This window comes from Oryx dammah, unplaced genomic scaffold (assembly GCF_014754425.2).
Source record: "Oryx dammah isolate SB20612 unplaced genomic scaffold, SCBI_Odam_1.1 HiC_scaffold_28, whole genome shotgun sequence".
NCBI classification, from domain to species: Eukaryota; Metazoa; Chordata; class Mammalia; order Artiodactyla; family Bovidae; genus Oryx; species Oryx dammah.
In genome coordinates this window covers 55,606,028-55,623,277 of record NW_024070212.1, presented here as the reverse complement: position 1 = coordinate 55,623,277, position 17,250 = coordinate 55,606,028, and the positions used below count along the sequence as shown (strand labels likewise).

At 37.6% G+C, this 17,250-nt stretch overlaps 1 protein-coding gene across 1 annotated transcript in view; it reads left to right on the top strand.

Annotated features, from left to right (window-relative positions):
- The window catches only part of CLCA2 (chloride channel accessory 2), a 42,846-nt gene extending 26,736 nt beyond the window's left edge, over positions 1–16,110 (top strand). The window contains exons 12-14 of the mRNA XM_040232403.1: positions 2,166–2,336; positions 6,259–6,492; positions 15,004–16,110. Of these exons, the coding sequence (XP_040088337.1) occupies positions 2,166–2,336; positions 6,259–6,492; positions 15,004–15,446 (848 nt within the window). The 3' untranslated portion in view covers positions 15,447–16,110. The remainder of the gene's footprint in view (positions 1–2,165; positions 2,337–6,258; positions 6,493–15,003) is intronic.
- Positions 16,111–17,250: the final 1,140 nt, after the last annotated feature.

The following is a 17,250-nucleotide window of genomic DNA, read 5'->3' as shown; positions in this document are numbered from 1 at the left end:
AGCATCAAGCTGGGCAAAGAGCAGCAGCTGGGCTCTTTCTGACTAACTTGTGTTAACTTTTAAAAACAAACTCCTTTATTGTTTTATCTTTCCTGTTCTGTTCTTTTCTTAAATTCTCAGAATTACAATAGACCTCAAAGTTTATGTTGGCAGCCCCAGTGTTTGATCTACCAGTAAAATCATATTCCTTCCCTTTGTTGTTTCAAAGGTAAATTTTTTTCAAGAGCCTCATGTTTGACAACTCATTAGTATCTTGCCATGGCAATCTTGTTTGATATTTATGAAGCAAAAGTTCATTTAAAGGATTTTAGTTCAAGTCCACCTCAGACAATACTAGAGAAGTTCTATTGTTTTGCCTACTGGAATGGATCCAAACACCTTTTCAGACTCTGATGCTTATCTCTGGCCTCACCTTTCACTTTTTGTATATAATCCAAAAGTACACTTGGGCTGGCCTGAAGAACAGATCCTGCTGTCTTATGCTCAATATGCTCAATAGGCTTTTATATTTATTCCCTGGAACCATTTATATTTATTCCCTGGAACCATTTTATTTATTTGATGTCAAAATTTAAGCCAGATGAAAGAAACAATGAAAAGGCTGTTTAAACATCAAAGTGTAAATTTTGATTTTCCCTCTGTATCTACACACTTGCATATAGTTTTCTAATACTTATTTTTATAATGGAAATAGTATTTATCAGCTAATAAAATGAATGATAACAAAATTTATACTAATAAAATATCATAATTTAAAATGTACTTTCTTATGCATACTTTCAAGTAATCATCACAATCACCATGTGAGATATTATGCCCATTTTATAGGAGAGAAAACTGAGGCTCAGAAGGCTCAGCTACAAAGTGGCAGATCCAGACCTTAAAAAAGTCCCCTGAGATCCAAGTCAGGGTTCTTTCCTATTTCTTTCTGACTCAGCAGTTAAAAGAGGTAACAGTGGTAACCATGGCAGGAAGAGATTTGGCTTTATCATTTCTCAACAAAGATAGACCTTTATAAATAATTAGAACAATAAATATCAAGATCTGACTTCTTTCCAGTACATAAAAACGTTTTCTAACACTACTATGATCGTAAAGTGCTTAGTGTTTTTGTTTTAATAAAATATACTCCCATTTTTCTCATGTTAAGAAGCAGCCCTGCCTCTCTAGTTGAGATTCTAGAGCCCTTCAGTGCAGGGCTTGGGTGTGTGGTGTGTTAACCGAAATGACTCTAGAATAGGACAAGCTGCTTGCCCCATGTGACCATCTGCACTTGAACAGTGAATGTGATCTCTGGCCTAAGCTACACCTTCTATGGCTGCCCTGGGGTCCAGGCTTTGCTGCCATTCAGTCACATACTTGGTTTGGAATTGAATGGCTCTGGAGCCTGGTGGGCTGCCGTCTATGGGGTCACACAGAGTCGGACACAACTGAAGCGACTTAGCAGCAGCAGCATCAACTGAGGAGCAATACAAATGGAAGAAAGTATAGCAAGCTTTCAGAATGCCTCCAGAAATAAGGCACATTCTCCTGAAGCAGACAGATCCCAAAGCCTGTCATACTCCAAGTCAGTGAGCCTCTTCAAACTGAGAACAACAGTTCCCTGTATCCTCTAGTGAGGAAATTAAATAATTTCACATTGTTATATCAACTACTATATCAACTATTAAAAAAAAGTGTTTTTTTTTAATCAGGGCTTTGGGGTATTCATAAACATCTTGAATTTGTATGAAAGTGTGTGTTGTTGTGCTTATACATTTATTCACTGGGATCAGAAAACTTTTACCTCAAAAGGGTCTGTGACTATAAATCGACTCAAGAGTGTATTTGGTTTCTGTGAAAACCTAGTACTATTTTCAGTGATAGAAATGAGAACTCTAAAGGTGATTAAATGCTTTACTAGCACTAAAGCAGGTAGAACTCATTCACCTTTAGAAAATAAATTTTCAGAAGTTAATGAATCACAAGGAGAAATTATAGAGCCGATGGAATTTTTTAACCACTTGATAATGTCAAAAGTAGCTATTAGCATGCCAGCATAGGCTAAAAATTGGGAAAATAAGGAGAAGAAATCTTATTTTAATGATTTAATTAAATGTTAGTAGTAAACTGTAATAAGGACTGACCTTCAGTTTTGTTTTGTTTTGTTTTGTATATATAAACAGGTGCAGATGTTATAAAAAATGATGGAATTTACTCAAGGTATTTTTTCTCCTTTGCTGTAAATGGTAGATATAGCTTGAAAGTGCATGTCAACCATTCTCCCAGCATCAGCACCCTAGCCCGCTCTATTCCAGGAAGTCATGCTATGTACACACCAGGTTACATAACAAATGGTAAGAATCATAAACACTGTGATTTGAATAACATCATTTAGTGTGTGTATTTCTAGTGAGTGTGTGTATGTGTATGTATTAGAGAGAGGTGAATTTCAAAACTCGTGCAAGTCAGTGCATAATTTGTTGACTATCTCTTCAATCCTTAGTGATTTATGGTAGTGGATAACAGGAAGGCAGTAGGTAATTCCCACAGATTATTCTGACCTCTTTTTGTGACTGTTTTATCAGAATGACTACCAGGCAAGGGGATTAACTGAATTTTCTCAGTTCCAACTCCTATGTTTCTCTATAGAGCTTTAGGCAAAAGGAAGAGGCAAAAAGTTGTTAGCAGTTTAAAGAAGGAAGCAAACAGCCCAAACAATCCACACAGGAAATGAGTTCCTGGAAAAATATGAGTGTAGATATTATGGGAAAGTGAGGGCTTCCTGAAGATGTTCTGCCTTCCTTCAAGATAAAAGTGCCAAATACATAGACGATACACATCTCTTTTAAACACCATTATTATAGTAGTTCCTGATAGGAAGCAGTGGTTAAAGGATAACAAACAGAAATATGCTGTAGTCTTTAAACGTAATCTTAAAAATTGTTTGGAAGCATTCTTATTTGCAAAACAGCAGAATCTTTAAGAATACTTATATGTATTTTAGCAGCTATGACCAATCATTTGGACTATACAACAGCATGATTCTGTATTTTTCTACCATATATACTTTTCAGTAGAAAACAATTAAGATGCTACAGTGGATTTGCATCTCCTGATATTTTTTGTGTTGCTAGAATATAACTTGCTCTCACCTGTATTTAAAATAATTTGGATTACTGCAAAACCAACATAAATCAATTTGCAAGGTAACTCAATTTTACTACCAAGATGTGATTTTGTATCTAGATGTAATACTTCATTTCTAAATAGATATCTCCTCCTTTATATTATACATCAACATTTTTGAAAGCCTACTAAGTGACAGGCTTAGTCCTAGGATACCAGGACTTATTGATATCAAATCAATAAGACTTGATTCCTATTAAGGAGCTTGCAGACTACAGACTGGTATCTTTTTTAAAGCCATGGATTTAAAGGATTCAAATATCAATATCTACAGTACACTGAGAATAGAAAAGTCATATTCAACTCTGCTTTTATCTGTGTACTTCATATAGGCCCTTGATAGCACAGAAATAAAAATTTAGATTTCTCTAAGCATGCCTACCCCACTCCAGTACTCTTGCCTGGAAAATCCCATGGATGGAGGAGCCTGGTAGGCTGCAGTCCATAGGGTTGCTAAGAGTTGAACACTACTGAGCAACTTCACTTTCACTTTTCACTTTCATGCATTGGAGAAGGTAATGGCAACCTACTCCAGCATTCTTGGAGAATCCCAGGGACGGGGGAGCCTGGTGGGCTGCCGTCTATGGGGTCGCACAGACTGAAGCGACTTAGTAGCAGCAAGCATGCCTAGCTCACATAACATTCACTAGCTTTTTCAGGTGATGACCCTGAACGTGCACAGTATGGCACAAAATGGCAACTGCTCTGTTTTCACACAATCGAATCTCCAGACACTGCAGCAACTACTCCCTTCCTCTCCTCCCCAGGGCCTCTGCTGAATCTGCTGTAGATTCCACCCAGCCTGCTCATTCAGAGCTTGAGAGCTCTTCCCTTGCATGTTCCCACACTACTGATCCCTCTGAACAGCATTCAAGAATATTAAAAAGAAATTTTGTTGGTCCCCCTTAAGCTACTGTCCACCTCTTTACTCTCTGTCCTTTAGTTCCTTGAAATTAAACCTGTCTGGACCTTCTCGCCCCCAGTTTACTATTCAGCTCACTGCAAGCAGACTTCCAGCCACATGACCATGACTCCACTGGAACTGCCCTCGTTCTAGTTACCAATGACCACCTGCTGTTAAGTCCAAAGGACACATTTCAGTCCTCATTTTACTTGACACAGCTGATTGATTTCTCCTTTGTCATTTCCTGGTTTCTATGATACCACACTCTCTGAATTACCTCTTATTCTCTGGAATTGTTATACTTAGGCTCTTTCTCCCCTCCTCTTTTTCTACCAAGCCTCTGCCGCTGCTGCTGCTGCTGCTAAGTCACTTCAGTCATGTCCAACTCTGTGTGACCTCAGAGACGGCAGCCCACCAGGCTCCCCCGTCCCTGAGATTCTCCAGGCAAGAACACTGGAGTGGGTTGCCATTTCCTTCTCCAGTGCATGAAAGTGAAAAGTGAAAGTGAAGTCGCTCAGTCACGTCTGACTCCTAGCGACCCCACGGACTGCAGCCCACCAGGCTCCTCCGTCCATGGGTTTTGCCAGGCAAGAGTACTGGAGTGGGTTGCCATTGCCTTCTCCAACCAAGCCTCTAAACCTCTAAGTGTTGGCAATTATCAGAGCTTAGTCTTAACCTTCTCAGTCTTCTATCTGGAGCCACACTGCCTGAGTTTGAAATATAGCTCCTCTGTTTACTAGTTGTGTGACTTTTGGCAAGTCACTTCGACTGTATGCTTAGCTTCATCATTTATAAACATGGGGGTAATTGTGTTCTCTTCATAGCATTGCTGAAAATGTTAAATAATTGATACATGGAAGGTACTTTAAAAAGTGCCTGACATATAGCAAGCACTTGGCAAATGCTATTTGTTTTTACAGCTGAAATTCTTACTGGGCAATATCATTAACCTACATGGCTTTAATAACATCTTTATGCTGATAATTTCCAACTTTGGAGGTTCAAAATTATTAAATGTAGCTAAAACTTTTTCTTTGAGCTTAAAATCTATGTCTAACTGGCTCCTCGACATCATCAGTTAGATGATTTACAGGGACCACAAACCTTGAAACTTAAATTTGTCTTCTCCTCTTAGCCTGTTTGTCTTTCCATTTGCTCATTTTAGGAAGGTGGGAGCTATTCTTTTTGTTCACCAACTTTCTCTCCTTTACCATTCCATACTCAAATGCATAACCAGATTTTGCTGATTTTTATCTCCAAAATGCATCTAAAAATGCCTACTTGCCACCCCTCCACAGCTGTCACCAGCCCAAGCTACCATCTTCTTCTATCTGGACTGTTGCAGTAGCCTCACTGCTCGCTATGCTAGTCCATTCTTTGCTGAGAGCAGCCAGAGTGACCTGTCAGAGAGCAAAGTGACCATATCACTGCTTTGTTTCCCCAGAGCATGTAGGATTAAACTATAAAACTATTATAGTGGCCCACAAGGTCCTGCCTGAACTTCTCTCTCCTGTCTCATCTCAAACTATCTTCCTCCTAGATTTAAATTTTTCTAATGTGCAAAGCTCTTCCATACCTCAGGATTTTTTACTCAGCTTGTTCTCTCTGCCTGGAATGTTCTTAACCTCTACTCTTTATCTCCCTGACTCCTACTCATACTATAGGAAATCTTTAAATGTTACTTCCTTGATACCACTTTAAATTATTTGTTGTTGCTTAGTTGCTAAGTCCTGTCTAATTCTTTATGACCCCATGGACTGTAGCCCACCAGGCTCCTCTGTCCATGGGATTTCCTAGGCAGGAATACTGGAGTGGGCTGCCATTTCCTTCTCCAGGACATCTTACCAACCCAGGGACGGAAATTGCAGCTCCTGTATTGGCAGGCAAAGCACCCTTCCTTTTTTTTCTTCCAAATTTGCCACAATTATAAAACATGTGTTTATAAACAGGACTTATAAATTCTGTGAGGGACACTGTTTTGTCTATGATTGCTGGCACAACATATGCCCTCAAAATACTTATTGATGAATGAATGGTTGAATGAATAAAAGAACTGTTGAATAAACAAACTTATTCTAAAGATGTAGCAAAGGAAATAAGGTCTTAAAATGTCAATAATTATAAAAACAAGCTATCCAGGAGATTGTAATTTGTTGTTTTGGCTATTCTTTTCTTTGATGTCACAGGTAATATTCAGATGAATGCCCCAAGAAAACCAGTGGGCAGGAGTGAGGAGGAGCAAAAGTGGGGCTTTAGCCGAATAAGCTCAGGGGGCTCCTTTTCTGTGCTGGGTGTTCCAGCTGACCCACATCCTGATGTGTTTCCACCATGCAAAATTATTGACTTGGAAGCTGTAAAAGAGGAAGAAGAGGTGATTTTATCTTGGACAGCACCTGGAGAAGACTTAGACCAGGGCCAGGGTAGGTTTCTTGCTTTCATTATCTATTTTTCTACAAAGTGGCATTTCCAGTAACTGTCAAGGGTCAGTTGGGTAAAAATAGCTTTGGGATTTACAGCTGACAATGTTGCAGAGGGTTGTCATGAAAAGTTTTGAGTTGCTGATAAGGCCATGTATCCTGGAGTACAGAAAGAGAATGTATCAGCTCCCCCAGGATTGAGGAGGTCCTGGTAGACTTACTGACACTAATATAGAAACCTCTGTTGGAAACATAACTATCACATGTAACAGTGATCTAGTCAAAAGAAATGGGTTTTACATGACAGAGCATGGACTTTTAAATACTGGAGGCAATTAGTCTTCTGAAGATTGAATGGTAAATTGTAAATTCAAGGATTTACAATTCAAGTTTAAGGGAATAATTCCTGTAAGTCATGAAGTTCTTGGCACACTGTCCTCTCCTACTTCTGGTCATCATTTTTTGTTAGGGAGGCTGGGACCTGTTCTCCAAGTTGAGGCTTTCTAACCCTTGCTTGGACATGATGAGTTCCTTCTTCTACCCTCTCCTTTCTAATGCTTTTATACCAGCCTCCAGGCTTCCACCTACCTCAATTCTTGATAGCAACTCAACAGACTAAATTTTCTGAAAGAATAAATGTTCCAATGTCTTTGCCATTACCAAAACATGATTATAATTGGTTACATATGAAACAGTTGATTTCCTAAAGCCTCTGATTGAGATTTCTGTAGGAACCAACCTTCTCTCTTGAAAGCTAATTTGTCAATATCAGTGAATAACAGTGGCCACCTTAGGCCTCTGCCAGTCTTGCTTTCAAATTGGATCTTTTTTTTTTTTTTTTTGGCTTATAATTCTCTACTACTCTCTCCAGAAAGCGTCTGTCTTACAAATAATTCTGCACTGCTGAGAAACAGTCAATATTGTAGTTTTGTCTTGAAAAATCTGTTATCACAGTCTATCTCTTCTTGCTAGAGAAGAAAGAAGAGAAATATTTCACATTCTAATTTAAGGATTCTCCTAATTTAAAGTTTGGAGATATGAATTAATTGAAACTGTGGGATGGGTGTATCGCTTGTATAATGGAAACAGCTGTGACTTAACATTAGAGCCAAAACGTAGTCCCTACTGTGACTCCAAGTCCAGCTCTTGGATCTTTGGCAGTTTGCTTAAACTCTATTAGCCTCAGTTGCATGTGTGAAAAATAGAACTAAGACTTTATTTCACAAAGTATTATAAATATGAACTAAGGTGACATATAGAATACAAAATGGAGGAGAAAGAGGGCCCAGTAAATTTCCTGGGCTCTTGATTTGTGCTGCTAGAGTTCTGTAGCTTCTTATTTGAAGTAAGGAGCCACCCACACTCACTCCCATCTTTATGTAAAAGTAAGTGTGGTGCCAGCCATCTAGTATTTTTCCTCTTTCCTCACTGCCTCAGAAGCACAGTAGTGTGAAAAGAGACAAGCTCAGACTACTGGTAACTGTGTTCCCAGTTCTCAGTGGTTTCAACTATACCACTGAATTAAGAGCACAAAGAAAATGGGTGTACAGTGTCAGTGATTTTGAATGGCTTGAAAAGAAGAAATACAACTGAATGGGACTTTAGAACTGATATTACAAAGGGCTTTAGAAAGGGAGAGAGGATTTCACACATTCATATAAATGGCCCTGCAGGATGGGGAGGGTGACTAGAGCAGGATGACTAAAGCGTATCAACCCTGTTACAATGTGAAATCTCAAATCACAAAAGATCGGGAGGTAGGGAGTGGTTAGATGTGTATGAACTTGCTGAGATCACTCAATCATAACTGATTTGATGACCCAGCAATGGCAAAATTGACCAATTAGCCATGAGTATACCAACTAGCAAGTATGTGCCTGTTTAACTCATAAACATGTGCTTTCATCCTCTTTTTTTTTTCACAAATTGTTGTCTAGAAAGGTGTGATATTCACCTCTATCACCAGAGTTAAAAACAATCAGGATATTTCTCTGGCATTACAATTATGAAAAATTTCACTATTCTTAAAACCTTATTAGCAATAAATGAACAACTCATATATATCACTGTATATACAGTACCAACCCTTTACCATATACAATATACTGTAAAAAGAAGACAAAGTATATGAAACAAGCAAAATATTACCAGATCATTATTATGTATGGGAATATATGTGGACAAGGTATTATGGAAATAGGTTATTTCCTTAACTCTTCATTAAGAGTGTGGGTTAATAACTGTTAAAACTGAGTTTTTTTATTATTTACTGTGTGCTAAGTCGCTTCAATATGTCCAATTCTTTGCGACCCCATAGACTGTAGCCCGCCAGGCTCCTCTGTGCATGGGATTCTCCAGGCAAGAATACTGGAGTGGGTTGTCCTGCCCTTCTCCAGGGTATCTTCCCAACCTAGGGACTGAACCTGCATCTTTTATGTCTCCTGCATTGGCAGGTGGGTTCGTTACCACCAGCACCACCTAAGCAATATTAAGTGCCCAGTACATTGCTAAGTGAAAGTGAAAGTCTTTCAGTCATGTCCAACTCTTTGCGACCCCATGGACTACATAGTCCATGGAATTCTCTAGGCCAGAATACTGGAGTGGGTGGCCTTTTCCTTCTGCAGGGGATCTTCTCAACCAGGGAACAAACCCAGGTCTCCCGCATTGCAGGCAGACTGTTTACCAGCTGAGCCATAAGGAAAGCCCAAGGATACTGGAGTGGGTAGCCTATCCCTTCTCCAGAGAATCTTCCTGACCCAGGAATTGAACCAGGGTCTCCTGCATTGCAGGTGGATTCTTTACCAACTGAGCTATCAGGGAAGCCTGTAAACAGTGCTAAACATTATATAAAAGTAATTTAAGATGGTATTACACTTCAAGAACTTATAATCCTATGTTAAGAGAGAAAAGACATAAAATAGTCAAGAAACCATTTTATGTATTACACGGTGCCATTTGTATAATTCAGACTTTGGGAGCTAAAGGTATTAAAAGGATGTAGAGTGAGTGGAAGCAGATCAAAGGCCAGCTTCTAGTGCCAGGGGCCTGAGCAGAGTCTTTGGAGTAGTGGCAGAGCACAAAAGCACCAAACTTGCACGTCCTTCTTTATATTTAGTAGCTTCCCATGTGTCTAACAGCCTGACTTTCAAACTGTTTCTTCTGACATCTTTTCATTGTGTTCTTACACAACTGTCATTGAATATATTATCTTTCTGAAAAAGCTTTTCAGTAACAATGGTTTTTTCCCACTTCCCCCAAACCTCAGTTATGTTTCTTGGGTGGAAGAAGGCCCAATGTAGGAGAAACATAAAATAATCCTTAAGGGATGGTTTGGATTTCAAATGAAGAGAGCAAGTGGGAACTGTACCCACTGACAAAGAGTAAACTCCCTGAAGACGGGGTCAAGTTTTTGATTCTCCATGTACTAAAAATTTATTGGCAAAGACGCTAATGAAAGTGTAAACCTTGGTAACTGGAAAAGTAGCTTATTGGGAAATGGGAAAAAGGTAATAGGGGACAGTGTAGCCTAGCAGACGGCTGCACAACATGGTGTTAAGGTATTGAGCTCTGGAATCAGACGGACCACCTTTTACCTGTGTAGACTTAGGCAAGTTACTTGATTTCTCTAAACTTTTGATTTCTATGAAAAAGCAGATAGTAAGAGTACCCATCTTAGTTGAGAGAACTAAATGAGAAAAGGCACAGAGAGGGATTAAAACAGTGTGTGTGTGTGTGTGTGTGTGTGTGTGTGCGTGCGCACATGCTAAGTTGCTTCAGTCTTGTCCAACTGTTTGTGACCACATGGACTGTAGCTTGCCAGGCTCCTCTATCCAGGGGATTATCCAGGCAATAATACTGGAGTTGGCTGCCATGCCCTCCTCCAGAGGATCTTCCCGACCCAGGGACTGAATCTGTGTCTCATATGTCTCCTGCTTTGGCAGGGAGGTTCTTTACCACTAGTGCCACCTGGGAAGCCCAAAACAGTGTCTGCTCCATACTAAATGCTCAGTAAATAGCAGCAGTTATAACATTTTGGAGCCTGAAAGGATCTTAAAGATAAACTAGTCTGACCCCTTGTTTTAAATGCAAGGGAATGTTCCTGAGAAGTTAAGTGTCTTGCTCATGGCCTTGAGAGCTGCTTTCATAGGCTGATATATACTGGGAATGTACAAAAAGTGAAGTCGCTCAGTCATGTCTGACTCTTTGCAACCCCATGGACTGTAGCCTACCAGGCTCCTCTGTCCATGGGATTTTCCAGGCAAGAATACTGGAGTGGGTTGCCATTCCCTTCTCCAGGAGATCTTCCCGACCTAGGGATTGAACCCGGGTCTCCCACACTGTAGGCAGACGCTTTACCATCTGAGCCACCAGGGAAGTCACTTGAGAATGCACAGGTAGAGGCCAAAACTAGAGATATACCTAAGAGGTCAAAGATACAGAACCAGCCCATTTTCTTTCTCACAGGGAGACAACAACTGTTGTAAACAGAAAGAAACCTTTCGTGAATGTATGAGCTGAGTTAGTTTTGAGTCTTTGTAGTTACACAGTTGTCCTGAATCATTTTTAATAGCTGCTCATTGTTGAAAGTATATGGTGCTTGGAATTAGAAGAAATGAGTTCATTTCCCATACTACAGCTTCCTAACTTGACTAGAGGCATGACATTTAACCTTCTGAGTCCCAGTCTTTTTTATTTTAACATGGGATGATCCACTTCACACAGGGAGAACTAGGTCTGTGGAAAATCTATGTAAACTCAAAGGCTTATGGAATATTACTTGTTTCATTATTTAAGAGAAGATTCTGGCACAGCCCCATGGGAAGGGCTTTCTCCATAGAGAACAAAGGGCGTAGGAAAAATGAACATGTTCCTTTGTGAGTGTAGATCCGATAGTCAGCCTAGTTTCTCACTCATATCTGTACAATTGTATTTGATCCGCAGTAGGAAGCAATTCAAGTGGGTTCACTCAGAGAATATTGGCTGATTGATAAATTTGAGTAGGAAGGTGATTTTTGTTTTGCCAGCCTTCTTTAACAGTGCTTTACTCTAATTACAACTCAGGAATATATATAGTCTCATTATTAAAAGTTATTATCGATTTAGAAAGTGCTCAAAACATAGTCACTAGAATATTTTTATTTTTTTAATTAAAACTCAGAATGTCCTGTTGTTTTTATTCCTGAGAATAAAATTGTTCTGTCTTGAATTCTGTTAACTGTTGAATCTGTTTTTAACCATTTTAGTTAAGAATTATGCTATATTAGAGTTAGTACTACAGGTGGCTTTCTTTTGCAATTATTTCTGATCGATAATTTTGGTTTTGAGTTGATAGTACATGAATATAGTTTGAAAGTCATAGCAATACAACAACATAAATGTACTTAACATTGCTGAACTATACATTTTAAAAAGTGGTAAAGATGGTAAAGTTTATGTTATGGGTATTTTACCACAGTTTTAAAGGTCAAAACAATATAAGGAAAATCAAAACAAAATTCTGCCCTCATTTACTCAAATTTTTATGTTCTATCAATTGCATTTTTATTAATTTATCAGAATCTGCCTTGCATTAATATTATACCACTACACATATAGAAAGAGACATGGGTGGCTCAGATGGTAAAGAATCTGCCCGCAATGCAGGAGACCTGGGCTGGATCCCTGGGTTGGGAAGATCCCTTGGGGAAAGGGATGGCAACCAACTCCAATATTCTTGTGGAGAATCCCATGGACAGAAGAGCCTGGTGGGCTGCAGAGTCAGATTCAGCTGAGCAGCTAACACACACACACACATACATATATAACATGTGAATCTTTCAAAAGCATACTTCCATTTACCCTCTGTCATCTATTGTGGTCTTGCTGTCATAGATTTTACTTCTACATTTGTTATAAACCCTACAATGCATTATTATGGCTTTTGTTTTAAACAATCAATTATCTTTCAAAGAAATTTTAAAGAGAAAAAATTTATCTTTTTAATTACCTATCTAGTATCAACACCATTTCTAGTCTTCTCCTTTCCTTACTGCAGATCAGATTTTTATAATTTCCTTTGTAGTTGAGGTCTTTGAGTAACAAATTTTCTCCATATTAACTTTTCTGAAATGTGTCCCTTAATTTTTAAAGGACATTTTTCACTAGGATGTAGAATTCTAGGGCAACAAGTATTTCTTTCAGCAGTTTAAATATATCATTTCATTGTCTTCTGGCCCCAGTTTTTTCTGACAAGTTAGCTTTAAATTATTTTTGTTTATCTCTGGTGTTTAGCAAATTACCCATGATGTGACTCAAGTGTGGTTTTCTTATATTCACCCTGTTGGGGATTACTGAACTCTCCAAGTCTGTGGAGCACTCTTTTGATAAAATTTAGAATATTTTTCAGCTAATAAATCTTCAAAAAAATCTACATTAATTTATTCTTCTTTCCTTCCTGGGTATTATATATCATATCATAACTTATCATACACACTAAATGGATATGTCTGTGGATCTTAAAGGTCATTGAGATTCTGTTCAGTTTTTGTTCCTTTTCTTTAATGAACCTCTCTTCAAGCTTACAAATTCTTTCTTCCATTGTGTCCAGTCTGCTACTAATCCTCTCAAATGATTTTTTTCACTGTATTTTTTTCTAAAATTTCCATCTGTTTTCTCTTTAAAGTCTTCATAGCTCTCTTCAAATTTCCTGTGCCTTCATTCACTATATCCAACTTGTCTTATGTGTAGACCATATTCACCATAGTTATTTTAAGATTCTTATCTATTAATTTCAAATCTGTCATTTGTGACTGCTTTGATTTGCTGATATATTTCTTGACTATATATCACATTTTTTCTTTCTTTGCATGTCTAGTAATTTTTATTATATATTGGACATATGGTAGTAAATTATAGACCCTGGACTTTATTGTATTACCCTGAAGAGTTTTGAAATTTTCTAGTAGATACCTTGGATCACTTGGGATTTTAGGATGCTTGGTTTCACTTTTGGCTAGTGTTTGTCTATTTCAGTTTTGCTCTTAATCATATGGCATATCCCTTAATCCTGGGACACAATTTTATTCCTAAAGCACAGCTTTTATAGTGTTTTATTAGGCATGTCAAGATATTTACCAAGCTCCTTTAATGTGACAAGACTCACACTCCACACTCTATATCTCCCCTGTGATGGGCACTGGCATAAGACTCTACTCCATTTATCGGCCATCTAGCTATGGTTTTTCCCTTGAGTCCTTGATTTTTCACCCACACATGTATAATTCAGAGGTCTTCCAATGATGTGAGAGAAGCTAATACCCAGATCTGATGCTCATCCTCTGTAGCTCCCTTAATTTTCAACCACTCTGGCAAACCCACACTTTCTCCTCTGATTTTTAAGACCAAGAAGATAGTAGCTTTGTGTATCAGTTCTAGATATCTGTACTGAAGTGGAAAGTACCTTCAAAGGAAAAGTTGTATAAATGTAAATCAGTCCCAATCTGGTTTTCTTCTTTTACAGGTTGTAACTCCTTTGGTTCTTGTTTGTTTTTATCGGATTCTAGTTTTTCTTTCCCCTTTCTTTCTTCAGAATTTATATCTATTATCTGCTAGTGAGTTAGTCCAATAGAAGCCACTCAACCATTACCATTTATCTTTGATTTAAGTTGCAAATATTTTTGTCACTTAGCATATATGTTTATATTTTGCTTAGGAGTCTTTATCCCATGTAGAAATTTTTATTTTATGTGTATAAATTCATGGAATTTTTTGTTTATGGCATCTGAATCTTCAGTCCTAATTATAAGGTCCTTTTCCACTTCAAGTTTATAAGGAAATTCATTCATTGTTTCCTACTACTTAATATTTTTTTACATCAAACTTTTTATTTACTTTGGAGTTTTTATCCTGAAAAAAATGTTTGCAGTATGGATCATATTTTTTCCAGCTTTTTCCCAATTGTTATAATATCATTATCAAGAAATTGTACCTTCCCCCATTAACTTGGATTCTATCTTTATCATATACTAAATTCCTGAATATGTCTTGGTTGATTTTTGTATATGAATCTATTCATGCACCTGTACTGCAGTTTTTTAGCTATTGAAGCATTGCAGGGTTTTACATCTGATAAAGTCAGTCCTTCCACTATAAATTTGCTATTTTGTAAATTTATATGGTTAATTTTGATTATTTAGTTTCTGTTTAAACTTGCAATAAGCTTGTTAAAACAGAAACTAGAGGTACTTTTAATAAAATCATGTAAAATTTACCAAATAACTTAGGGAAAAAATAACATCTTTTATTGTGTTGAACCTTGCTATTGAAAACATAATAAAACTTTTCTCTTATTCAGGTTTTAGTATGAGTTCTTATGTAGTGTCTTAAAAGTTTTGTTCATATGCATATTTCTCTCCTTGTTTATTCATAGGTATTTTGATATTTTTGGTTGCTATTATCATTAAGCCATTTCTAATAAACTAGAGAGTTTATTCAAAATCACTTAACTTCCCTATTTGTATTTTTTTTTAATTTCAGCTAACAGCTATGAAATAAGAGTGAGTAAAAGTCTGCAGAATATTCAAGATGACTTTAACAATGCCATTTTAGTGAATACATCGAACTTAAATCCTCAGCAAGCTGGCACCAAGGAGATATTTAAATTCTCATCAGAGCTTTTCACAAATGGACCTGAATATCAACCTGATGCAGAGGCACAAAAAAGCCACAGAATTTACATGGCAATACGAGCAGTTGACAAAAACTCCCTAAAGTCTGCTGTCTCTAACATTGCCCAGGCATCTCTGTTGATTCTCCCAAATTCTTCTCCTGCACTTGACAGAGACGATCTTATATTGAAAGGAGTTCTGACAGCGATAGGTATTATAGGAGTCATGTGCCTCACTATAGTTGTAACACACTGTGTTTTAAACAGGAAAAAGAGAGCAGGTAAGAGAGAGAATGAAACAAAATTACTATGAGCAAATGCATAAAATATAAGATCCATGGCTTTTGCACTTTACAAAAACATACTAATAAAGTCAAATTAAAATCAAATTATTAAAAATGCCTTGAGTTTCTGTGCAATATAGATCAGAATTTTACACCATAAATAGACAAAAAATCTTTTTTATAGCATTAATTGAGGGGGAGGGGAATTAGAAAACCTTTAGGCTTTGGCTATAGACAAAATAATGGAATTTATTCTCTAAGTTAATGTGTTTAAAGGCAAAGGCAATAGCAAAAGTGAATCAAAGATCCAAAAGCTTGCTCTATTGAAGAGGAAAACTAGGTTCAAGTAAAGAGAAGGAAGTTATGCCTGAATGATACAGTATAATTATCTACATGGAGCAATTGTTCAGTTGCTATGATTAATTTTTCATTTCTCCTTATTTGTTCAGAACAGGTTGCTTGTTTATGACTAAAGGACAAGTTGTATTTTATATATGAAGCACCTATTGTAAAGTCCTTTTCTTCTTTCATTTGGTTAAGTAGACTACAGATAGATGCCACTGCTAATGCTTAAAGAGATTTAGTTCACTGTCAGAGTTAACCTTAAAATATAGGTATTATCTTTGTCCCCTGACACTGGTTTTATAACAGAGGTATATTAAATTTATTGCTTATAATGTTCTACTCTTATCAAAGAAGTTTCCATGTAATTTGCTTTGAGTGTTACTCAATGAAAATGGTTATAGTTCTCATAAGACTAAATAAAGAAAAAAGCACATAGTTCTGAGCTTATTTTAACACACATATAGGCTATATCATTTCATTCAACTTCAACCAAGAAGTCACAAGGGAGAAACTGACCTTTAGAAATTATTAACTAACTCTGTTTTTTCCTGTTTAAATAAGACTTCAGGAATCTTTTCCCCATAAAAGATTATTTACCTACAGGGGTGGATGGTGACTAGAGAGAGGCAAGCACAGGTCATAAGGAAATAAAAAGTTATCTTGTATTTAATTTTATTCTTATCTTTTTAAGACTATGGGGCAATAAAATTGCATGCTTTGCATATTATAGAACTTAAAATTTTATTGGGTAAATATAAACAATAATGTGGAATAGAACTGTTTCATTACTAGTACCAACTAAGAATGACAGTTAGATTAAGTTTTGGAGACAGACTTCGCTGGTGGCTCAGACAGTAAAGCTTCTGTCTACAATGTGGGAGACTTGGGTTTGATCCCTGGGTCGAGAAGATTCCCTAGAGAAGGAAATGGCAACCCACTCCAGTACTCTTGCGTAGAAAATCCCATGGACGGAGGAGCCTGGTGCAGGCTACTGCCCATGGGGTCTCAAAGAGTAGGACACGACTGAGCGACTTCACTTTCGCTTTCACTTTGGAGGTGGAGAAGGAATAGTGGGGAGCTGGACCAAGAATGCAAAGAGGCAAAGAGCATGAAACCTTGAGTAAGAGACTTCAGAACAGTGCTGGGGAGTGAAATGACCAGCAAATACCTCTAGGCTGTCTCCTTGCAGTTCATATGACATCCCAGGTCTGGCCTGTCACATGCTGAGTCTCATGGTGCCTAAATTTTCACTGTTGGGGACTTCAAGACTTCATCTGGCAGGCAGTCCCTCAGCCCTTTCTTCCATCATGTCTGGTGTCCTGGGATGTGCTTTTTTTGTAGCTTCAATGAGCTGGTAAAATACTAAGATGGGGTGGGTGGGTTTTCAAATGTTTTCTTCAATTTATAAATAGGGAAATGAAGGGTTAAGGGAGTAATCTAAAGCACTGTGCTGGCTAACGGCAGAGTATACAGGAGTCAAGTTGCCAT